The sequence below is a fragment of the Ciona intestinalis genome, chromosome 6 (assembly GCF_000224145.3).
Source record: "Ciona intestinalis chromosome 6, KH, whole genome shotgun sequence".
Classification (NCBI taxonomy): Eukaryota; Metazoa; Chordata; class Ascidiacea; order Phlebobranchia; family Cionidae; genus Ciona; species Ciona intestinalis.
In genome coordinates this window covers 782,493-808,249 of record NC_020171.2, presented here as the reverse complement: position 1 = coordinate 808,249, position 25,757 = coordinate 782,493, and the positions used below count along the sequence as shown (strand labels likewise).

At 37.3% G+C, this 25,757-nt stretch overlaps 3 protein-coding genes across 7 annotated transcripts; 2 read left to right on the top strand and 1 right to left on the bottom strand.

Moving 5' to 3' along the window:
• The first annotated feature begins 857 nt into the window (after positions 1 to 857).
• Positions 858 to 9,304, top strand: LOC100183916 (synaptopodin-2). Of its 5 annotated transcripts, none has more exons than XM_026834770.1 (11): positions 858 to 1,029; positions 1,191 to 1,251; positions 3,458 to 3,646; positions 3,930 to 4,064; positions 4,366 to 4,801; positions 5,185 to 5,499; positions 5,827 to 6,631; positions 6,820 to 6,950; positions 7,243 to 7,481; positions 7,665 to 8,010; positions 8,214 to 9,304. In XM_026834770.1, exons 1-11 carry the CDS (start codon positions 935 to 937, stop codon positions 8,615 to 8,617), a joined length of 3,156 nt encoding a protein of 1,051 aa, XP_026690571.1. In that variant the 5' UTR covers positions 858 to 934; the 3' UTR covers positions 8,618 to 9,304. The 5 variants fall into 5 exon arrangements, with proteins under 5 accessions (XP_026690571.1, XP_026690570.1, XP_002126112.1 ...); XM_026834769.1 differs by having other exon boundaries at positions 1,191 to 1,261; positions 3,462 to 3,646; positions 7,246 to 7,481; XM_002126076.4 differs by having other exon boundaries at positions 1,191 to 1,261; positions 3,462 to 3,646.
• Positions 9,305 to 10,088: 784 nt separating this feature from the next.
• LOC100181543 lies at positions 10,089 to 11,769 on the top strand. Its single transcript, XM_002131840.4, has 2 exons — positions 10,089 to 10,594; positions 10,967 to 11,769. Exons 1-2 carry the CDS (start codon positions 10,223 to 10,225, stop codon positions 11,630 to 11,632), a joined length of 1,038 nt encoding a protein of 345 aa, XP_002131876.1. The 5' UTR covers positions 10,089 to 10,222; the 3' UTR covers positions 11,633 to 11,769.
• Positions 11,770 to 12,204: 435 nt separating this feature from the next.
• On the bottom strand, positions 12,205 to 25,757 carry LOC100179213 (rap guanine nucleotide exchange factor 2-like). Its single transcript, XM_009860570.2, has 19 exons — positions 25,670 to 25,757; positions 25,078 to 25,163; positions 23,885 to 23,993; positions 23,332 to 23,449; positions 22,893 to 23,043; positions 22,386 to 22,597; positions 21,943 to 22,063; positions 21,400 to 21,611; positions 20,893 to 21,123; positions 17,846 to 18,012; positions 17,509 to 17,575; positions 17,016 to 17,348; positions 16,590 to 16,765; positions 16,134 to 16,330; positions 14,596 to 15,773; positions 14,211 to 14,391; positions 13,545 to 13,711; positions 13,009 to 13,134; positions 12,205 to 12,642 (listed from the first exon to the last, which is right to left on the bottom strand). The coding sequence occupies exons 3-19, from the start codon at positions 23,972 to 23,974 to the stop codon at positions 12,605 to 12,607; spliced, it is 3,765 nt and encodes a 1,254-aa protein (XP_009858872.1). The 5' UTR covers positions 23,975 to 23,993; positions 25,078 to 25,163; positions 25,670 to 25,757; the 3' UTR covers positions 12,205 to 12,604.

The window sequence follows — 25,757 nt, the reverse complement described above, 5'->3', positions numbered from 1 at the left end:
TAACGGTTTTTATTTATAACTATGATACGACTTGAATTTTGGAATATGTATTCATTTTTCGGGGTTTTATGACACTGACGTGTTGTGACGTGACATAAGATACAATTGATGCATTGCACAACTTACGCCTGCTATTCTACTAATCAGTTATCTCAAACTTGCGCGCGGCAGACTGTCTTTCACACGTACCTATGTTTTACTATGTAAACTTGTATAACCAGGAGTACGAACCGTTGTGGAAATATTGGAAGTATAAGTACTGAGTCTGAATTAGAGGCGCTATCTGTAGTTAGAATGCAAAAGGCGACTGCAAACTTATATCCCTTGTGTAAGGCTCATGCATAAACAGTCTAAGAATAGATATTTGAACAGGAGCCCATAGAGAAGGTATGAAGTCAGCGTAAAACTTCGCATATCGATGTGGTTTTAAAGTTTAAACGTATAGTAACCCTCTATATATATATATATATATATATATATATGTATAAGAATACTTGCCTACGATTTTAATAAGTATAGGGTGTTTTCCGCAAAATCGTGATGAATATTTCATTGTGTAAACTTGGCCTGTTAAGCTTGTGTAGCTTATAAGTGGAGTAGACTCGTATTTTGCTTTTGTAATAAAACAAGATCAGTTTTGCTTATATGGTTAATCGTGTTTTAAACAATTAACAACGGTATGTGGAAGTCGTGAGGATATGGTTTTATAATTCTTTGAATTTTCTTTGTTTACTACCAAGTGAGACGAGAAAATAGAATGAAAAAGTGTCCCAACTTCTCCCACCTTAATATATACTGTGAGAAAACCAGTATTTGGCCAGAAAGTTTCAGGATTAAAAACTTTATTTATAACTGTTACTGTAAGGTTTAAGGTGTTTACGTTATTCTAAAACTGAATACATTAAAAAGCTTTGAAGTTTGTATAATAGTTAAAATGTCGATCTCGAGCGCTTCGGGTTCGAACCCTGACGAAGGGGGTCAATCGTCTGACGCTGAATTACAAGAGGAACAGATATCGCATCAATCAAGGTGAGAATACGAGTGTCTGGGCAAACATTTGGCTTTGTGTTATTTCCCTTCATGAAGTGTAATGCCCTGGGCATTTAATTATACTGCTAATATTTAAACTTTTGTTAGAAAACCTATGATTTTGTTTTGCAACTGTTTTAAATACACAACTTACATATTAGCAGCGGATCCGAAGAATTCCGAAGCGTTCCGAACTCTCCCGAACAAGCAAACGAAAACGAAAACGAAACAGGTGATACGCTTATCCAGCATTTTACAATATGCATGGAATGTACACAGTTTAACACATATAACATCTAAGCACTGACAAGGCTTTTATATCGAGACCCCTATGTTATAAGACTATAAGTCGTCAGTGAGCATGAGGTATATAAATACTAGTCTGGTGTATATGAAGACACCTAAGTTATAACTCGACAGTGAGCATGAGGTGTATAAACACTAGTCTGGTGTATATGAAGACACCTAAGTTATAACTCGACAGTGAGCATGAGGTGTATAAACACTAGTCTGGTGTATATGAAGACACCTAAGTTATAACTCGACAGTGAGCATGAGGTGTATGATTACGCCGTATTTATCTTGTATGTAAGAATGTGCTCATATATTATTACTCGATAGTGAGCATACCGGAAGAGACTGGCGTCCACTATCTTTATATAACAATAATCTACAAGATTAATCTCAAATTGAAAGAATTCTTTGTCATAAAGTGTATAAGGTTACAGTATACAGAATGACGTAAGGAACACAGGGCTACCTATAACTTGTGGTCATATATTAACGCTAGTATATATATAGGTACTACATTACGATAAACTGCCTCGAAAAAGCCATTGAATGGTTGCCAAATCTGGTTTAGTTTTTGGTTCCATATACCCTATTTACGAGGTATCAGTTTAAGAGGGAATTGTATGTACATAAGTTTAAAACGGAACTATCGGTATAGAACGTCAGGGGGAACTATTAAATAACCACGAACAGGAACATATGTGTTATAGTAGAAAAGAATGAGTATACTGACTGAAACAGTTATGTTATATACCTATATGGTGTTTCGTGGTCAACAGATAGTCAGTTATATACAGAATCTTGTGCGTAAGCAATAGCACCTGTCAGATATAGTTTGTAGACAGTTTAATTGGAACATTGCGTAAAACGTTCTGCTAACTGTATAAGGATACAGACTTTGGTGACAGTTTCTGGGAAAAAAGTGACGATGGAAAAATGGTTAAGACTGATGTCTTTGTAGAAATATTTGTGAAAAAAACAGTGTGCATGTATGGGTTTAGGGATTTATTAGCTGTAGCATTTTATAAGAAGTAAAATAATTTTAGTTAAATTTTTAGAAGAAAAAGTAGCGATTTAGAAAAACAGGTATGTAGTAGAGTACTGTAGAGGAAGATGGGACATCATAAGCGCATGATATTCATATATCCTGATCGTGTTTTAAACAATTAACAACGGTCTATATGGAAGTCGTGAGAATACGGTTTTATAATTCTTTAAATGTTCTTTGTTTTTTACCAAATGGGCCAAGAAAATAGCACATAAATGTGTCTCCCACCCTACTATATATACTCTGAATTGATACATGATGACAAAGACTTAGTATGTATGAGAGTGGCGGGTCCCTATTAATTCTATAATGTTGTCGGTTTTTGTAGCCTTATTATACTACAACACCAATGTCTTAAACTGTTTAGTTGTAAAGTTAATGAATGAATGTAGCTTATTTATCCTCGCGTGCCAGAGCAACGACATTCATTATTACATCAGTGTCCTGTTTCCATTGTGCCCGAAAACGGTTAAATTTATTTCAATATAAAAAACGTCGTTGGTAACTTTATAGCTTATGTATTGCATTTTTACAATATACATACTCGGTTTTGCCATTAACTGTCCTGCTACCACGCAAAACGCATTGACACAGTTTTAATGGACAAATCGTCTGCATAAGATGACGTAGGCGACAATGACGCGCAGCTGATACGTCATAAGGGAATTTATGAAGCGGACTACTCAGATCATTTTGGTTCAGACGTAGTTGAGTCAATATATTAAAGCGATCAAGATCTTTATCTTCGCATATGTATTGTATTAGGCAAAATGCATTGATAAAGTATGTAGACAATTTGAGGTATTCCAGTGTATTACACTCGTAGTATAAATATAGTATAGTACTGTGGGGTAAGATGAATACCGTTAGCACATTTAACATAACTCTTTTAGGGTCGTGAGGATACAGTTATAGAATTCTGTAAACGTTTTTCGTTTGCTACCAAATGGAACGTTAAAAGCTAACATGTACTATCTTGCCCCAAACTATTATATACATAAGAATCAAAGCGTAGTTAGAAAAATCTTTAGTATATATTATAACTACAACAAATAATTGCGTTCTATAACTTTTTGGTATGTTTAAAACACAGGTGTTTGTGTGGCTGGTATACCTCCTCGCCAGGAGGCTAAAAAAGTTTGTCGCAACATCTCAAAACTCCTCCGGGATAAGAAGTCCTCCACAAGAGGATCTCGCATGTTTAGAAAGAGACGGAAAAGATCAGAAAGATTCGCGATCATAGGATACGGGACACAACCAGTCGAAGAAGAAGACACTGTAAGAACCTTTTTCTTTTTTATCTATAGTACACCTTATGCTCGCTGCCAAGTCATTTTTTTGCATTTGGAAATGTAAACGTTTTCGTTTATCTTATACGATATTAGATTTAGCACTGGAGTTCAGTTGGAACCGACCGAAATGGTGTTCTGGTAGTTGCATATGGAACGCTTTAACGATTTTGCGTGCCATCCTTTCGCAGTGGGCTGAATGGTTGATTTATAATAGACCTGTCCGCTACCAAGCGACTGTTTACGTTTTACAATTTAAACCTTTTGTACAGGATTGCAGTGTTGGGAGAGAAAATACTGACTCAGTTATATCTTTTGGTTCAACTGACGACGAGATATTAGCTTACGATCGACCAGGGCCGGATAACGTACTTGAAAGAGAAAGCAGGCTCTCGGCCGCACAACAGGTGTGTGTTACATGTATGTACAAGATGTTATATAGTATATGACTTTGTAAATACTATGCTCGGTACGCATAAGACATAAGAGTTTATATTGTGTATGATTTGCAGAGTAAAGTTATGTTACAATTAGGTTATTGTTTACCTTTTGTTAGTTTAGGGTCATTTGGGAGTAATTGGCAAACTTTAGCCTAAATCCCATGTCCTCTTGGTCTGCCTCGCCACAAGACTTCACCTAGCCTACTGCTATACATGGAACCCACTTTAAAAATGTTTATTGTTTTTAATTTATGAACTTTTGGTTTAGATAATTCACAACCAGCACAAACACCTCGCCATGGACGCCGTTCAAATGAAAGGTAAAGGAGCGAAGTTATTTGCACGGAGGCAAAGACGAATGGAGAAGTATGTAATTGAAAATAAACCAGAAGAAGAAGGTCTTGTATCGGATGCAGAAAGATGCCAACCTCATTCGAATTTAGGAGCACAAGGAGCGAATCCTGCATCTTTTGAGATGAGCAACGGAGAAGAGAGGGGCTTTACTCCGGTTTCGTTTAACAACATCCATTCCTGTGCTCCGAAGCAAAATCCAGGAGCAGCTCTGCAACATCCGTTTGGAGTCGTCCGGGTGCCAAAGGAGCGAGAGCTGGAGACAAGTGAGGATGGATCTGTAGATTACTCTTCAAGAAGAAGAAGATCAGGAAGTAGGACAAGACCTACTCATGGAAAGGCATGGGAAGATGGTATGTGTATGCTAAAATATTTGATACTGTTAAGGTGGTTGTACACAGTATCCAGCGCGCGAATTCGCTTGCGAAGTCGTATGCAAACCCGTGGGCAATTCCGCATGCGGCAGCGAAATCCGGACAAAACAGACAAAACGGACGAATTCCGGATACTGTGTACAGCCACCTTTAGAAGTTTTATTGCACCTAACTGATCTGTTATAAGATAGGGTATCGGAATAATGTGTTTACCGTCAGCAGAATCTCGTATTTCCTAATCGCGTTTTAATAATTAACAACACTCTTTTAGAGTCGCGAGGATATGGGTTTACATTTCCGTAATTATTTTTGGCTTGATCCCCCTAACCTTCTATATATCTTATTCATATTCACTCATTCAGATAGCAAAGGTCGTTTTGCGAGCGCTGATTGGTCAACAGATGACGAATCAGCTGACCGAGGTCGACCTATGAGAATGCAGCAGTCGACTGATAGACAGAGTGGGTTCTCTTACAGAAAAGTACAACCCCCCACACCAAGCGCCCCAAAGCCCCCAATTGCACCCCTACTAAATCTAGATATGCAACGAGCAACAAAATTAAGGGATCAAACTGAACCCAATAGTGCCGGTTCAATGTTTGCAACAACCACGCCACAGAAAACCTGGAGATCCGTGAAGTTTCAGCCAAATAAAGCAAGGCCAAAAACACCAGCAGGTAAAAATAATTGAAGCATGCATTTTTTTAATTTTCTTTACTGCAGTTTTTTATGTATATTTTTATTCGTAGTAAAGTACACCTATGAATGAAGGACACTTGCATAATTACATAAGCGGGCATGAGGTGTATGAAACAGAACACCCGTGTTATAACAACTGCTAATGCCCGTTGCGTAAAGTAAAACAGTGCCATTCATTTTTTATAGTCATAGGATATTTTTTATATATGCCTGTTAATTTGGGCAACCTTATGGTGACTACTTAGTTTAAGCAATGCTAATGCATTATCTTAACCTGTTATATTAAAACTGTGACATTTTTATAGCTCAATCGCCTCAAGTCGCCTACCCATTAAGAAACAACACGGAAAACTTTACTTCCAAGCCAAAGCCATCTTACCAAAAGCCTGCACCAGTTCGTGTCTGGTCAAGAGCACCAGCAACCAAAACGCCAGCAACAAAACCACAGCCAGTACAGTCAGGTTACATTCCTCCAAAATCTCCTTCTGTAGCTTTACTGAAAGAGCCGCTAAAAGTAAGGTCGCCATCTCCGTTTAAAACATTCGAAAACATCAGCTCAAAAACACCGACACCTGCCTGGCGACCTGAGAATTTAGAAAATCAAACCGATGACATTGGTACAATTACCGTTCTACAAAATGGTACTGATCCAGCACATAAAAACGAAGAGAAATCTCAAACAAATAGTGAAGTCATTTTGCCAATTGTAAACGTAGCCAATACACATCAACACATAATAGATAACGGTAATGAAACTGAACAAGAAATCGAAGATATCACTCGAAAAGCTGCAGAAAGAGATGAAAAAAGCTTAACAACACAAAATACTACTGCCCCAGCAAAGTCCCCTAGTATGGCGCCAAAGTTACGTCCGGTTTCGACTCCAATACGGTACCAGCCGTCTCCAGTTAGAGGTATAAGAACACCAAGTCCAAACCCTGACCAAGTTACCGAAAAACCGAAGATTGCAGCTTGTTTAAAACTGTTAGACCCCTCAAAAGGAAGATACGAGCCGAAGATGGAATTGGTTTATAAACAAACTCCTACACTTGGTGCAGTTCTGGACGGAGCTGCGCCTAAATCGACCGAGCGACCGCCCTCACGAAATAGGTATGCCAACTTGTATAGCACAAACAAAGAATATCACAGAATTATATAACCATATCCTTACGACTCTAAAAAGCGTTGTTAATTGTTTAAAACACGATTGGAAAATATGAGATATTATGTGCTAAAAGTAATATTCTTTTTTAAGTGAACAATTATTGATCAATTACATCAACGTTATTACGTCACAGTTACGTCACGCAACAATTCAACAAACCGACCTCCGCGAACCAGGGAATTCCCCCTAGCAGTTACTCACGGCCAAGCAAACCACGTGACTCTCAAATAACGTCATCAAGGCCTTTGGGTGCAATAGCCGGAGGTAGGAAATTAAATGAATATTAAACACCTCAAAAAATTACACACAAAGTTACATATACGTGGTAACTCATAAGTTGGCATAAGGTGTATAAAACTGGGCAACCGTGTTATAACAAACGACTGACGTTTTTTTGGCTGCGAGAGGATAAAGTAAGTTACATTTATTCATAATAACATTGGTACTGTTTCATATCTCGTGCCCAAAAACATATCTCGTAAGTGGTGAAGAGAATGATAAAAATACATTCAAACAAATGTCTGTAAATAGTTATGCCTTTGTGCTTCTAATACAGCAGGGCTAAAGGGCAAAGGGGCTCGAATATTTGAAAAACAACAGCAAAGAATGGAGCAGTACACAAAGGAATGTAATGGGAATAAAAAGCCACTGCCCCCGCCGGAGTTACAGCCTTCGAATTATCGAAAACCTTTGAGTAGCTCTACGCTGCCCAAGCCTTCGCCTGGTACTAAAACAAGGGAAAACATGGGCCAAGTGCTCGGAGAATTTCGGAAGGTTTCGGATTCCGATTCACCAGTGAGTAGGAAAAGCTATATTTGTAGTTGTTTAAGTTTTGAATGTGACCACATCTTTTCATCTATGGCGTGTTTTAACAACTGTTGTTTTGATGTTGATTCCATTCTCTTTTTCTTTAAACACCATAATCTAGTGCCTAGGCTATCATTTTCAAAGATACTGATTTTCAATTATTTCGTTAAGAAACGACCGAGTGCACATCGAAAAGGGCGAAGCAAGGACCCGTTTCATTACCAGAGTTATTACGTTGCACGTCGCCCCCCATCAGCGGCTGACTTTGTTTGCACCGATGACGCAATGTCAGATACCAACTCAGCTACGTCATCATTGACGTCATCGTACGATATGGGGTCGACATGCTCTTCCAGATATAATGACGTCACGCAACGCCAGAACGATGACGTAAGAGGGGAAGTACCAGCTAGGAACATGGTCAAAGGCCCTCCACCACGCGTGGCTCCAAAACCAAAAATTGAGAGGTTTTTGAGCTCGGATTCAAACCCGAGTGTTATAGTAACACCAGTAGCAGGTAATTTAGATTGACAATTCAAGTATAGGTCATTATTTATTCAAACAAATCGCACGATGCGGTATTTTACTATATATATACCCGTTGCGGGGGTTCGGCCTGGAGGTACGGGTTCGAGGCTCGACTGCTACCATTGTCGCCGTACCCATACTCATCCCTGGGAAAAATACTAATACACACTAATATATTATTTAACTCTTTAGGTGAAATGAACGCTTTTTCGGCTGTACCAAATGGCATCGGCCAAGCAAAAGAGCTGAGCCCAAATGTGATCACGAATGGCGTTTCGGGAAATACTGAGACCATTAATGGAGGTCCATCTTCTACAACTATAAATAGCTCCGCACCTAAGCCCGCTTTTTCTGTTTGGTCCCCAGCAAACGGTACAACAGAGCCACAGTTCCCAGACCTGCCCCCTCCGCCCAGTTATCACGAAGTAAGTCCCGTTTCAGCAGCCGCGGTATCCAGGCCAAGATTTGACGCAAAAAATATGCACCGGCCAATGTCGAACGGAGGTGTAACAATAAATAAAGTTACCCCAGGGGTGACAGTTGCAAAACCTCGTTTTATTGCAAACAAAGCACCAACAAAGTGGCAACCTTCGTAACTCAAATTGAAACATTTGACAAATTGCAGTATTTGTACAGTCATTTTAGGTTAGGGTAAGAAGGTAAATGTTTTCATGGTCTTTTACTGTCTCGTTTGGTAGTAACAAATTAATATTTACTGGAGTTTCTAAGTGTATCTTTGCGGCACAAAGAGAGCGCAATGAAAAATATAATGTACTAACGGTATATATCTATTTTATTCCACAGTATTATACATTCATAGTATTACATAACTTATGGTACAGCATATTTACTGAGTACTAAAACATAATTTTCGCGTGGTATGCTGCAGATTCTATTAAAATATGCGAGTTATTTTAGACAAAATTGTTACAGTTTTTGATATTTCTCGTTGCATGTTTTTAAAGCGAAATTTCACTTTGTTTTAGCGCAAATGTATTGTAATTTTAATTTCTATTGCATGAGTGTGTTATATCTTATTATTAGAAGGTTAGTGTTTAGATTATGCATTGCGGGTTCTTATAAAAATGTCAGTAGAATGCAACTGTTCTTATACAAATGTCAGTAGAATGCAACTATGCTTATGCAGATATGGCTTCTGGTGGTGGTGTTATGAACGGCATAGTAAAACTGAATGATCGTATATTGCCTTTGTCTTTCTATTGTATATAGTATTCTGATGCATCAATATTGTGAATATTTATAATAAATAAATAGAAAAATAACGAAAGTTTTATAAACCGCTTACAAAATGTACCAACTTAAACAGTTTACAGGTCTACAAACACGTACAGCTAAGCAATATTGTTAACTGTTAAAAACACGATTAAAGAATATTATATGCCAACGATTCCCATCTCCCCCCACAGTACTATATATCAGAGCCTATCCTATTCTTTACTATTATTACGACGAACTCGTAGCAAGAGGCCTTTACAAACCACCAAGCAGCCGCCGGAGTAAAAGGTTAACTGTTTTCAACCTGTCAAAACTGATATGTGCCCACAGTAAGATAACTAATAAAACAGCAAGTCATTCCTTTAAATAAACCAAATACCAAACTACTAAACAGATGTTTTTGAAACAGAAACAACACAAAGAAAAAAACACTTTCAAAAAAATGTAAGGTTTATGTTTGAGGCACAAAAGGCACGGTTTCATAAAACTTGGTCAGATGTATATAGGTACATAAGTTTAATAATAATACTTTAATATGTGTGAATTAAAATTGTGAATTATTCATGTATTTAGTAACGATAAAGCAGGTTTTGATGTATTTTTTCAAAGAGTTCACCTAAACGTTTAGGAACGGCTGTTTAAAAAGGTAATACATTCATTACGGTATAGGTAATTTCATTTAATCGACCTGCGTCTTAGTATAACTGCAGTCTTTAACTTGCCAGTTGGCGGTTCGAATTAAACACGCTCTTAACTCCATTTAGACGATTTAGGAGTATGACGCACTTCCACAAGTGTTCATTGTCCCAAGAGAGCAACTGCAGCCTTGTGAACCATCACCTGACGGTTCGAAACAGCTTTCAAATAGCAAGCTTCTGCTGCGCCGGGGAGCTGGCTGCAGGGCCTTGTATGTAACTCTAGATACGTTTTTAGTTCGTTTTTACATTTGTTGGAAAATCTTCAAAATGGTTGTTAGTCACCATCAAGTTAGAACTAGTACATGGCGACCTGTACCAGCACCGACTGGGAAGAAAGACAGCAATTTGTTATTCGTACGGAATCCGCCTATGGCGCCTCCAAAACCAAACGGAAAGTTTTATGTGTACACGTACGAGCAGCCTACCAACGGCCATACCCCCCTGATGTATTCGCAAGCTAAAAAATTGCCACCACATACTCAATTCGTAGTAAGGCAGTCACAAAGTACCAACGGACCGAGCTATAATTTTCCTTGTGCGAATGAAATTGTTGAAACGAACGGCAGACAAACACCTGAAGTAAGGTTGAAGGAACGCTACAAGAAAAACGAAAAAGGATACAAAGTTATTGCCGACGTGGTATGTAAAGTTTTTTTTAAAGAACTGGTAATAAGCTTGTAAATACATCAATGCTTTTGTTAATAGGCTTACTCTTCTAGCTTGGAAACCATTTTTTTTCAGTGTGGCGCTTCGTAGGGCCTACCAATATAGAATGTAATATAGATACGAAATCAGTACGTTTAAAACGTAACGTGGTTGGCCTGAAAAATATACTTAATGTAAATCTCGCCCGGGAGTATTTTACCCTTATAGTAGGATTTCATTTCCCAATGGTACTCTGGCAAAATGTAAAAAATACGTACGAAGCATGCGAGTACATCGTAAAGTAGTGGCTGTTGTCCTGTATTTTTCGTTCAGGGCAGGATTCAAATCGATTTTGTTTACTTACAGTCGCCAAAACTTCGTAGTTCCTCAAAAGGCGGGAAAATGTTCATCAGACAGAAGAAGAGAATGGACCAGTTCACTAGTGCAGAGAGTAAAGGAAAGAGATCGGAAGATCCAGAAGACGACGAACCAGTGGGCGTGGAAGAGCGAGCTACTCCTTGGAATTTAGCTTGCGAATCGGGGCAAAGTGTTAGGTATATCCCAGCGCATGTATACCACAACCAAATGACAAAAGAAGTCACGGAAAAAGGTTCAGTATTGCCTCCTGTCTCGAATCCCAACTTCATAGAAAGAGCTGAAGTAGAAGATTTTCCGGAGGTTGTACATCAAGGTCCTCCTAGAAGATGGAATATCTATGATGCTCAGATGACTCCATCTCGATGCGGGTCTGCGCCTCCGGTGTTTTATGATTACGAAGATGAATACGATACCGATTACAATAGTTTTGCCAAGCCTATCAAGTCGGGATATAAATTCGGAAACAAATTGGGAAATAGGTTCGGAGTTCCAACTTCGACTATTACATTCAACGCAAGAAGACATGGAGAAGCACCTCACTGGAGGCAAGGGATGTTCAAGAATAGATCTGTCTTTGTAACACAGCCGCACGCTCATTTGGATTTTAACGCAAAGCCAGTAGGCTGGAGTCGTTCTTTTGCTGAAAACTACTGATCTGCTTAAAATTTTACAAGCTCGAAGGCGCTTTGTTGTAAAGTTACGCTTATTGTGTAAAAGTTTAATTAGATTTATACTAGTGGAAATGGTTTTGGTTGTCTTGAGATGTAAATACAAGTCAAAACGGTTGTTTATGTGTTGAGTATTAGAATATTTATTTAGGTCTTTCTATTCTTTGTGGGTAACGTCTTTGTCAAGGACCTGGGATTTAGCCCATTTCCCCAACACATGAGAATTCCAACAGACACTTATGTATACAGCATACTAAATAAAAGATCAGAATTTTGAATTAAAACCTAATAAATAACAATAAACCATTCAGTCATATTAACATTTGAGTATTGAGGCTTTCTTGAACAGGAAATATTTGAAATCTCACTCTCGAAATGGTAAACCTTTCGACCAATATTAGAACATCCCATCAGAAAACCTGTAAAATAATCAAAGTTAGACAGTTTTTACAGAGTTCTTATATAAAGGAAGTAAAACTCACCGTTTGTTAAAGTATATTTCTTTTGTAATTTGGTCAACTGTCTTGTGGGAGGGTAATATAAATCAGCACAAGTCAGTTTTGATATGATAAACTTTCATTTAACAAAGATTGCGATAAAATTGGTTGCGATAATTAAACAAAAAACTCATTATAAGGGTCTGTAGGGGGTGTATCTACTCCCCACTGTTTATTATGGCTTGGTGGTCACTTGAGGATGCAGAGAGCCAGGTTGTCATGGCAACAAGCCAAAAGGCGGGGAGTTGGGTCTTTTGAAAAGAGATGAAAAAATTCAATGCACAGTCAAGAGTACGCATAAAGGCACAACATAATAGACATCAAACGTCAGCAAAATAAGATTTCAATGGCGTTAAAACAGCGATAAAACAGCTCGGGGTAAAAAGCGACGTCGCAATGGAACTCGGAAAAGAGGGCGTGCGACGTTAATAAGGGGATGATGTCATAATGAGATGATGATGTCATACTTGGGATACTTGCTCTGTGTTTTCATGTGCATCTAAAAAAATAAAAAATAGAAAATTTTAACTTTGTAGTGAATTATAATTAAGAATACTTTCACTGTTTGAGGTATAACATGGGTGTATTCTTATACACCAGACACACATAGTGTATTCATGCACCTTATGCTCACTGTCAAGTTATAACATTGGTGTCTTCTTATACACCATACATACATGTGTATTCATGCACCTTATGCTCACTGTCAAGTTATAACATTGGTGTCTTCTTATACACCATACATACATGTGTATTCATGCACCTTATGCTCACTGTCAAGTTATAACATTGGTGTCTTCTTATACACCATGCATACATGGTGTATTCATACACCTCTAAATTACATACAGTTGTAGTCACTCACCAATATTAAAAGATCTGTAGTTATTTAAAGGAGCAGGGAAGCGACTTTGCTTCAAGTTTATTTGATTGACAGCTTCTGTATAAGTCGGGAGCGATCGGCGTTCTAAAGGTGCAACACGAGTTTCGGCTGTGAAGGAATATGGCAAATTAAACAAATTGTTGTGAATGCTATGTTTCTATTATTTGTGGGTGAGGTCCTTAAATGTGACATGGGATCTGAAATTTAGGGCAGGGTTGGCCCATTGCTCCAACACCCAGGGTGCTACAACCCATTAGTTACCACTGGGTTGCAGCATTGTCTGCTGAGTATCTAGGCCTAGGACACATACACATATCAGTATCAGGATATTTAATAAAGGTCATGTTTTATGGCAAGGGACACTAGGAGATCTGTGATTTAGGTCCGAGTTACCACGTTACTCTAAAAATACACAAGTACTTTAAGTGAAAACTTTTACACCAGGTATATATTGCATTTTCAGGACAAAAAAAAAGCCAATATTAACACAACAAAAAAATTTATTTATTAATACTTACATGGTGTATAGCCATTAGTGATCACATGACCATTGCCCATCCAACCATTACAAGTGGTTGAAACATCAAGAGAGCAATGCTCGGTTGGTGTTAGGGGTGACAGAGGTGGTGACTCTGAAGTTGGACTTGTTGTGGAGCTTATACGAAGTTGACGGGAACGTGCAAAGCTGGAAATGTAAGAGGTAAATTAAAAGGGTAACTGATATTTTGTATAAATTTTAGTAGCTGTTTGCCACTCTCAGTTTCATGGTCTTTTTGTTAAAGCTATTATAGTGTGTGGATCATCAGATTTGACTTATGGTTGGTTTGGCTAACATATTGTATAGTAAAAGAGATATTTATTTCGCCAAAACGGCATCGTCAGTCTCTTATAAAAATACAGTCCAAAAAAATGACGAAACAATTCTGTCAATTCTACTATAGCATCATTCTGTTACTTCTGCTACCAGGCATAATGTAGATAATCTTTTAATGGATGATCTGGTATGAAAACGTAGTGTATTTCTGACGTTTCGTCTGCCATACGGCAAGACTTTATCAAGAAATGACAGACGAAACATCAAAAATATACCAAGACTTTATCGAAAAATGGCACGCAAACGTCCAAAAAATACTACGTTTTTCACACCAGATGAGCTGTTGAAACATTATTTGCAGCATTTTTACCTTGATGTGCGTTGTGGTGGTGCAGGCGCAGGTTTCTTTGTTTTACTTGTCACTGTCAGTGCACTGATAGAACTCCCATGCAATAAAGTGGGTTGAAGGGTGTGGGGTGGTAGGGGGTTTTGGGGGTTGTTTGACTTTGAAGTAAGAGGGGTCGCCGGTAAACTGGCACTGCTGCCCCAAGCTGTGAAATAAAGAGGGGTTAAAAGAAATTTAAAAAAAAAAAAATTGATTCGAAAATTTTTTGGGAGTTAAATATATTAAAATATACCATTTTTTTAGCGGACACAAGGTGTATTAAATGGAACACCTGTGTTATAACTGTCGTTGCACTTTCGATTGGAAAATAAGACATTTAGTTAAAAAAAACACACCTAAAAATACTTACCTTTCATTGTCTGTTGATTCTTTTCACCATCTAGATCTGTTTCATTCCAATCCTGGCTTGTTTTACGCCGTAACTGTGGACCTGGTGACCCGTTTATCAAATGTTGGGGTACTTGGGTGCTATGGGGCAAATGGGGGGTGGTAATTATACTGCTATTAGGGGTCATGTCGACTGGGATGGGGTATAATTCGTATTGGTTTGAATGGGGGTCATATTGTGGGGTTATGGGGTCCTGTAACGCGCTTTCTCCGTGCTGGGCACTGTAATTTAGGTAGGGTGATGTCGTGTTTAAGGTAGTGGGTCTCGGAATTGGGGGGTCACGACTAGGGTATTGCCAGTTAAGGGATGGGTCCTCCGCACGAGTGGGTATATTTCGTGAAGTGTTTGGGGTAGAGGTAGGGGTGTTTTGGGGGTAAGGTGGGGTTATGTGGGGTCTGGAGTGGTTGGGGGTTGAAAATGAGCTTCTAGAGTCGTTAGGGGTGTGGTAAGAGTGGTTGTGGGAAAACACATTGTCATTGCAGGGAGATAGGGGTGAGGGGTGGGGCAACGACGCTTGTTTTATCATCGATTTTGGGGATGATGTTCTTGCTGGAGGGGGTAGACGTATACGGGGGTCTTCATAGGGGTTAGGGTAGGGTACATTTAACGCTGGGTCCGATTTACTAAGTTTGTCGGATAAATTTGAGTCTTCAGAAATCGGAGAGTTCTTATGGCGCTGAAGTTGTGGACGTTGTTTCTGCAGCTCTAGAACGAGTTGGTCCTCTAGTAATGCTTCTGGTGTTTTAACTGGTTCAGGGCGATGATATGTTATATGGTGATTCGCGTAAATTTGCCGACTTCTCATCATAGCATGCCGTTCACAGATTAAGTAATCGTGGATGCCTTTAACGCCGCTTTTGCCGAAGTTTCGCGGCATCATATACATTGGTCTGCTCTGCCCAGGAGGCACATGCCCATATATAGTCATGGGTTCACCTGGGTGACCCCCATGGTCAACGTGGGTGACCGATTGGGGGTAAAAGTTAGAGGGAACTTTAGTATCTGGTCGCGGGGTATCCCCATGACCCCTAAATCCAGATAAAAAAGTCTGTTCTACTTTGTCTTCTTCCTCTAACTGAGGAGGAGGGTTAGATCTTCCGTGACGAAGATGCGGGGATAGCTGGCTCTGCTCGTTGATCCTGAAAAGAAAAAGATGATCCAAGTCATCATAACTGTTTGAAGGATCTGACTTTTTTAGTGCAGTTATAAAGAGTGTGGAAAAATTTCCAAAGTTGGACGAAAATATAGAATTTTTTAATAAATCCTGGAAGTACTCAGAGTAGAACAGAAGTTATTCTGAGTTTAATGAAAGAAAATTTTGGAAATTATTGTCCTTTTGAAGTCAGTGGTTTCCACTAAATACTTATACAAATGATTACAGACCAAAAAGGCACCAGTAACTGGTATTTTCTGTTAGAATTGTACAACTATGACTGCTTGGTCAGAGCTATATTCATATAACATATCATAGTTGATAAAAATGGTGATTTATTTTTAACCTGTGATGCAGCTGATCTAAATGTCTTCCCGGATGTTGCCTTTGATGTCCTGGATGGTGGTGGACTCTCCCAAAGATCTCAGCATCATCAGAAGGATTAAATCTCGTCGAATCGGATGAAATCGACCCCACACTGACGATGCCGCTGTCAATACTTGGTGTTCGTGGCATTTGTGGGTGGTTGGGTAAAATGAGTGGCTGAGATAAAGGGGTGAGTTTTGTGTATTAGATTTTTGAGGTTAAATATGACTGAAAGGATGACTGTTTTCCATTGTATAATAGGGTGGAGGAAGATAGGACATTTTTTTATTCTATTTTCTCGTCCCATTTTGAGTAAACAAAGAACAATTAAAAATTATAAAAAAATACACCATGGTTAACAGTTTTTTAACATGACCAATTTACCTAAACAATTGTTATACTATTTAAATATTTCTTCTTTTTATCAAAAACTCACTTGGTGGCTTCCAGGAGCACTTAGAGATGGAGTGGAAGTTGAAGAAGACATCTGATTCATTCTTCGGTCTGGGATCGATGACATCATCGCTGATGACATCATACCACCACCGCCAAACGAGCTGCTTCGTCCGTTACGTGTTTGTTTGATAACAGGGCGTTCATGATGGCGACCAGCTACGAAAAGAAGTTTTTTTGGGTGGATTTTTTTACTGGTATACGTATTTTATATGTACGCCTGAGACTTGGAAAGTAGGCTTATTGGGGCAAAGCTGTTCTATTCTATGAGGGTGAGGTCTTCAGTTAAGGCTTTAGATTTTTGTTTGAGTGATGCACCAATATCATGCTCCACGGCTTGCCACACAATTTTTTAATACCACACATAGTACCACATCACACAGAACTAAAACCAACAAATGCCATTTACCTCCTGATTTCACAGTATCTGCCGAAGAACTTGAACTCGTACGACCTTGCTGATGATAGTGGGTGTGTGAGGGGTGTGGCCCCAACTGGGGGCCGGTGGTTCCCCCACTTTGGCCCCAACCTACTGGAGACGATGACCGTGGACTGCTACTGCCTCCTAGTGAGGAAAGTGACGAATGGGTCGGATTTGAAGACGAGACTGTCCCGAGACTAGATGCGCTCGCGATACTTGAACGAGAGCTGGATGTGGCGCTACTGCCGCCCGGTGGGAAGAATTTGCGAGAGTTTATCGGAGCACTTTGGATGCTTGGGGAGGGGGGTTCTGCTACTACACCTGGAAAATAAGAATTTTAAGGTTATATAGGTATACATTTTTTGTAAATATTTTTTTTTGTAACCACTCCGAAAAAAAAAGGAATTTTTCAGGTAATTTAGAAACTAGAAACCGACAAAGTTGGGCGACAATTTTGGTTCTGGGAAAAATTCAATTTTACCTGTTGGTAAACTGAGTCTGTTGTTGTTTCTGTTGATGTTTTCGTTTGCTACTGAGTGTTGCGCATCCTGTAAAATGTAAATAATATGGTTGAAAAGTACATTAGAACAACGTACATAAGCATTTGCAAGCACACTTCAGTATTTTTGTATTGTCATATACATTTTATTTCGTATTTTTACAGAAATTTAACAAAATAATGATGGCCTAAACTGGGTACACCACTTTTCACTGCATTTCTAAGTTCTATAACTTTAGTAATATTTGACCAACACTTCAGTATTTTGACATGCAATAAAAATTCAAAAAAACCAACAAAATATATAAATTTGACCCACTTCTCTTCGCTTGGGTGACATGTAGGGTGAAGTCGCGGGTGAAAGATCATGACTGCTGACTGACCCATTTCGCCGGGTACCCAGTTTTTTACCCCCAGTTTTGTCGTTGCCCCCTCCTTCTTCAGAAAGGGATAAAAGCTTTCGTAACGCTTGGGGTGAATTGGCACCTATGGGGGGTAGGGGCATGTTATTAAACTTTATGATATTCGTTTTTTATATGGGTAAGGTCCTATTGGACCGCATGTGGCCTGTGATTTGGACCATAGTTAGTTTATTATTCCAACAAAGTGGTAGCATATATGATCGACTAATGGGTTGGAGCTATTTCAGTATTTATATAGATTTCTACAGCACGACAAGCCATATGGCATGAGATTTAGGCCAGAGTTGGCCCGTTACCCAAACACCAATGGTGCTATGTTACATATGTGACCACTGGGTTGGAGCAATGCTTGTAAAGTGTATTGCCTAAAGACACATACACTTTTAATAGTATCAGCATCGAGCATTGAACCCGGTATCCTTCGGTTACAATGCAAGCACCTAACCACTAAGCCATGGTGCCTAACTAACAGGCTTGTTATATGTAATAAGTTATATTTGATAATTTATCGTACTAATATATGATTTACGACTAGTAAAAATGGTCAAAATGAAGCAATACAAACAAGTTATCCGAATTGTAAAAGCTGAAAGCTGAAATTTCGGGAATATATTGTGTTTTGTTACAATTTTTGTTAATTGACAGCTAGTTCAACATTTCTATAAAACTAGGGCTTATATAGTGCTTATTTTGTATATTGCATGCAGCATAGTGTATCATACCATGTTGAAGTGCTTGGTGCAGAAGAGAAGGAAAATAAAGAAAAGAAATAGTGAGACAGATCGTAGTTGTATTGACAGATTAACAGATTGTAGAAATTAAATAAAAAACGCGGAAAAAAATGAATTAAAACATATACATTTACAAAAAAAAGAAGTTTTTTATTAAATAAATGGCAATAAGTTAGTATTTAACATTATACATAGTGTATTATAGGTGTACTGTTTTATAAATTTCGCACAAAATCTGGGGGGACATTGGTAAAATGGAGTTATACTCATAGTCGTCAAACTTAGGGAACCTTATTGATTGATGTGGTGAATGCAATGTACTTTGGCTTTGCTAATTTGTACAGGCACCTAACAGCAGGGTAAAATTTGTTTAGGCGTAAAATTGGGGTGCTAAATCATATAACGTCTTTTTTGAAAATTAGGGGTGACATGTCATCCTAGGCACCCCTAACTTTACGCCTATGCAGTTTACAAATAATTACATTCATAAAGAACTGGATTGTCGCCTAGTTTTCCAAGTTTCCAGTGCACTGCCTATTTCTACAGGTGTTGGAACTATTTTAGCACATTTAACTTTAATTCCAGCAGAACTAGCACAGCTATAATATACAGTAGATAAGGTAGAATGCCGGGGCAAAGGTACTGTGTAAGAAACACGATATAAATCAACAAAAACGGGGCTTTCTGATCGTTTATTATAATCAGACTGTTTAATACAGTTTTTATTGCTCTCAGCACATAATTTTATGGGCTGGATTTTTCTGGGTGCGTTTGTGGAATAGTTTTCTGGTCTTTTTGTGGTTTTTGGTTGATTTTTGACAGAAATTGGTGGTTTGCTGGTAAAAACTGGTGAATTTTCAGCAGATGAAAGCAGATTTTGAATGATACTGTTCGAACTGCCAGTATCACCAAAACCGCTATCACGATCACATGATGGTAGATCATATTCATTATAAATATCATGATGATGTTTTCGTGAAATGTTTGATGTGAGTGATTCACATGAGTTTTGTAGAGAAAAATCATCACTATTACGATTTTGTAATTCATGATCAGATGATTTATTTTCATGAAGTTTTAAATTATCATCCTGTGATAATATTGATATCTTCTTCACTCTCACGTGATTATCTTCATAAATTTCAGGTTTTTTGACCGGTTTTGACCAGTTTCCCTCTTTAAATGACTTTGTAAGTGAACGAGATCGAGATCTGATTGATTTTAAAATAGACCTCGTCGATGTACGACCATTTCTACCACTTGGCGGCACTTCAGAGCAAGTTTTTGCATTTTTCGTTTCTTTTTCATGCATGTGCAATGTTTCTGGCCCGCTAAGGGTGCGTGTGTGCCTTGGGGGCCACCTGCGCACTCCCGTCTTGGCTTGGATATCAGATTTTATAATATTTCTATTGGAGTGTGGGCTAGCATCTTGCTCCGGTGCGAAAACTTTGATAAGGGGTGGTTGGTGGTGGACTTGAAGGAAGAGAAAAGAGGAAAGAAGGCAAAGTTAGAAAAAAGGAATGGGAGAGAAAAACAAAAAAGAAAGAAAAAAAGGACTGATAACTAGAATATCATGCATTTTAAATCAATATTTTAATATTAAATACAAAATTAAGTTTTTATACCAAAAAATGCTATTTTAATTAATACAGTGAAGTGTAATATAACAGTGTAAATCTTTTGTTAATACTGTTAAAGTGTTTGTGTATGCATTGCAATTATATGGGTGCTTTACATACAACAACAGTGGAAATTAACATACATTACAACTACAGTACAATTTAAATATATAGGAATTTTAGAAGGGAACAAATTCAATAAATTTAAAAGGAACACTTTTTTAGTTTCACTGTGTAAATTTTTTGTATAATAATGTACAGGGTCCTATGTTAGTTTCAGAAATGTGTCCTGTATAGGCGCCAAACCTGGGGCGGCAGGGTGGGCAGAAAACTCCCAAGTGTTTAGCAGTTTAGAATTTTAATCTTTACCAAATAATGAAATTTAGTTTACAAAAATGTGTCTAAAAGATACCTGCCTCCCTTGCATTCAGAAAAAGTTTGGTGCCTATGCATTTGTAAATTAAAAAAAGTTTGGCATTTAGGCATTTATAAAAGGCTGGGGCATATGCATTTAATAATAGTTGTTTGGTGCAGATTTTTTAAAAAGTTTGGCCTATTTTTCTCAGTATTTAAAAGATTTTGCTCTTGACTTACCAAATTTTGGGAGCGATGAAACTGGCATCTTTTTTCTTGTTGGATGAAGGGCTATTACTGGTACAGCAGCGAGCTGAGGCTCAGAGTTATTTCTCGAGTGGAGACTGCTGCTTGAGCCGTTAGAGGATGTGCGGAGCGGGAACGCTGGAAGAGTCTTGGAGGATCTTGATGGGGAGTCCGAAGGAAGAGATGCGGTTGTGTTTCTTCGTTTTTGTTGGTTGGAGGCGCTCGCTGGAAATGTAATGGTTGAATAAATAGGAATAATAATAAATTACGCAGAGGGAACATAAGCCTATTTAAAATGAAAAGCATTTTTGAAGATGCAAAAAAAAATATTTTTTTGTAAGAAAATTTTTTAAACTTTTTAACATCACCAGAAATCAGATAAAAGCATAAACATTTTAAAACACCTGTAACTGTAACTGTTGAAGACATTGCATTAAGAACAAAAAAATCACAGAAAAAAGATTAAACCTTCAAATAATCATAAACAAGTACTTTACTTACGTATAACAGATTCGACAGCTTTCGACATTTCCATTAATTTATCTTCATCGGAAACGACTTCTATTGACTGCATGTATTGTTTGACGCGTCGTACGTTTATCTGATCCTCGTAAAGTCTTCTTACATTGTTAAACGAAGACCTACGTCCTCTGCGGGCCAGGGTTAGGTAGATAGGGTTCTGGCTGCCTTTTTCGGACTCTCTCTGCTGCGCACTAGTGTAAAAAAGAGCGTAAAATACAAATGACATAACAAACAAAATTTTTTTTTTTTAAAAGATTTTTTTTTAATTTTCAATTTGACAAAATAAAATAGTTCGCTGCCTTTAACTGTTAGGTTGTAGGGTATAGAAACTAATTTCACTGCTGCGTAATATCAATAGTAATATAATAAATAAATCAGGTAATAGTCAAACCTAAATCTCATGCTCCATGGCATGCCACACTGTAGAACCTCACTCATATAGAATGTGCATACACAATGTTGGGGCAATGGACCTCACCCATATAAAATTGAAATTTATCTTTATGTGAAAATACAACTTACGCGGCACTGGGTAGAATCTGGGTACTGTCAGGTGCACAGAGACGACACACGTTCCGAACTTCTTTTCCAATCATTCGCATTTTCTCAAAGTTGATTAATCCTTCCACCTTTGTGTCGTTACCTATTGGTGGTTGTTTTTTTGTATGAAATGGGCACTCAGTTAAAAAACTTTGGGTTAAGACCGTATATAGTGAAAAAATGAGACGAATTTAAACATGTAAATGGGTAAGAACACATGTCACTGCGGGGTTGGATGAATTTGTTAGCACATAATATCCCATATTTTCTAGTTTTTAATAATGGTTATAAAATTCTGTAAATATTCTTTGTTTACTACCAAATTGGACGATAAAAAAAACTATTTCTAAGTAATGCAAAAAAATTTTCCTATGTTTTCAGGAACACAATATACATGCTTAACATATATAACGGCAATGGCTTACCGAGGTCCAAAAATGTGAGATCTTTTTTAATGACTGGTATATAAGGTATCACTGGTGGTTGAGAGACCATCTCATTTAGCAGGGTTCGGTATTTTGACATATTACGTGACGGATCCATCAAGGCTTGTAGCTCTTCAAATAAACGGTTTGATTTTGCCGGCACTTTTTCCCAAGTTTGCTTCATTCTGGATACAGCTCTGTACCCTAAACCACTGTTTTAGGAAGAATTTTGTTAAAATTCTAAAACTTTAACCAAAATTTACAAAACTTACAGAAAGGTAAACAAAAAATTTACAAAATTCATAAAAATTTTAACAAAATATTCAAAACATTTATTAAAATCACAAACATTAAATAAAATAATTCAAAAAATGTTATAAAAATTTAAGGATTTCAATAAAAAAATCAGAATAATTCAATTAAAAAATTTACCAAGTTTCATAAAAATTATAAAGTTTTACCAAAAAAATCACACAATTTCACGAAAATTATAAAATTTCACATTACCTTATAAGAGCAAATGTTGAATTTAAATTCTTGAGTATTTTGCAGTGATGCGCAATCTTTACGAAATGTTTAATTATTTTCGAACGTTGAATTAAGTTTGGTTCATTGCATAAAGTTGTTACTACCCAGAATAACTCTCGATTCACAAGATCTGAGGAGGGCAAGATGGAAAATATAATGTAAAACAGCTTGAATGGTTGTGAATAACAAAACCAACACTTAATCAGCAAAAAATGTTAGAAATTTTCTTTTTTTTATTCAAAAAATATTAGAAAAGATAGTTTAAACTACACTTTTGCTGCCAGGCATAATTAAAGTCTTAGCCTAAAAGTGTTATGGTGCATTTATTTAACTAAAACTGCCATTTAAAAAAATGTACTTTGTTCAGGTAAAACATTACAATTTTTATTCATAATTGTACAAAAAAAATGTCCATTACCTTCAAAAGCCTTGAACTGTGTAAGTTCTGCATCAAGGTGGAAAAGATCTTCAATAAAATCAGTAGAAGCCGTGGCTTGGAACATTTTGTAATCCTTACGTGTCAGAAATACTGCAACCTGAATAACAACAGGATTTAAACAGTAAAAAAATCAGGTCATTTTTTGACCATATAGTGCTGTGGGCCGAGATGGATACCAGCATACAACTACCATATTAATTTTCTAGATTCCTTATTGTTTAGTAGTGTGGCCCTTGTGGGGTAAGATGGATACCGCTAGCCGTTAATATTCCATATTTTTTATTCGTGTTTTAACAACAACAATGCTGTTTTAAAGTAATTAGGGGGAAGATTACAGTTATATAATTGTGTAAATTTTTTTTGCATAAAATAACGCACATAAAGTTTAAATAACAGAATTTATATTGTAATTGTTTTTGCATATGTTTATCTGCTACTAAATTTTACCCTGGATTTTGAACAATTAACAACGCTTTTTAGAGTGTTGAGGGTACGGTTATATAATGCATTTAAGTATTAACACAAATCTTACCTCAAAGCAGTTTAGGTCTAAAAATGAGAAATTTGCTTCTTTTAAAAGATCGGGTATTTGCTCGTCTGGTAGGAGCTGTTCACTGTTCATCGTGTTTTTCAAGTAATATCTGCGAAATGGATAAGGGATTAGTAATGGGGGCATAGGCGCAGCCAGAAAAAAAAGGAGGGGGGGGGGGGTTAATCAAAATAAATTCAAAAACATTTATTTTTAAATTTTTTTTTAATTAAATTTTTTTTGGTATCAAAGGGAGGGGGGTCGCGACACCCTAAACCCCTTAGCTGCGCCACTGAATAGGGGTATAGGGGTACTGGGTCCAATGCTCGATACTGATAGGTGTTTTTGTCCTTTGGCAAGACACTCAATGGTTTTTTTCTAATCATTTGATTACTAAATTGGTCGTAGCACCCTGGGTGTTGGGGTAATGAACCAACTCTGACTTAAATCTTAGGTCCCATGGCATGCCACGCTGTAGGACCCTGATGTAGAATAGAATAAAAACTATTGGCATATGTGTCACTGGGCAAAACACTTATTAACAACTTCAACCAAGTAGTACAAATTGCCAGCCAAACACAAAAAATGCAAAATCTTCCAAAAAAATAATCACCTAAAAAGTTACAAATGTGGTAACTCATATGCAGGCACACCGTATACCATAATAACTTGTCAAACTAAAATTCTTAGACCAATTTCCTAAAATGCTAATACTAAACTGTACTTCAAACAGTATACATGATTAAATAAGATAAATTACAATCATAAATCAAAATTTGGGCTGAAAAATGAAATAATTTTTGAAAATAACTTTTAAGTTTTTGCATTTTTAACTTGAAAGGGAAAAATTACGAGCGTTATTTTGTAGCAATTTTTCACTGACATTTTTTTAATTAAAGAATAAATAAAAAGTTTTTTTTCTCTTACTAATAAACAAAATCTGGGGTGACATTGCTAAAATGCAGTTACACTTATAGTTGTCAAACATAGGGAACCTCATTGATTAATGTGGCGAATGCAATATACTTTAGCTCTGCCTGTTAAACATCCAAAGTTTTTGTCTGTTACGTTTCCTAGCACAAAATTCTGACTGTATTTCTTTACACAAGAATCGTTCAACTCTATGAGCACCAGATCAGAACAGATTCGCGGAATTTATTACAGTTATTATTTTTATTAATTATTGTAGAACATACCTTGAGCCTAATGGTATATCAGCCAGTTTAGAAAGTGGATCAGGTAGTTTAGATTGCTTCACAAACTTTTCTCCTTGTACTGACACCTATAGGGTGAAATAATCATAATTTAAAAGGTATATGTGTAATATTTTGAAACATTTATTAAAACATAAAATTAGAATTCATTTTTTTGCAAAGTAACCATGTATGCTACTTTAAGAGTGGTTATTCTTATATGGCTGACAAATTAGACAACCCATTAGTGACCACTGGGTTGGAGCTATTACTGAAAAGTGTCTTGCACACGTACAGTTTCATTACAAATTTGAGCAAAAAGTCAAATTAAAACAGCTAGTGCGATGGCCCAGTTAGTTAGCAGGCCTGCATATGACCTATAGACTACAGGTTCAAGCCCCTTCGCTGCTACCATTGAATTTAATTGCTAAACCAAAAAAACAACAATTATACGCCCACAAGAGTGGCAGAGTAAAGCCTTGAACCTATAACTCTTGCCCAGAGGCCAGCGCTAACCACTCTGCGTAGCGCAAAATCTAGTATTAGTAAACCTTTTGAATAAAAAAAAGTCATAATTACTTTTGCCCCAACATACCCTGTATAAAGCATAGTCTTTAAGATCTTCTGTTATGCCAAACTCTTTGCAAGCCGATTGGACAGCATCACCTGCTGTGGTGTCACGA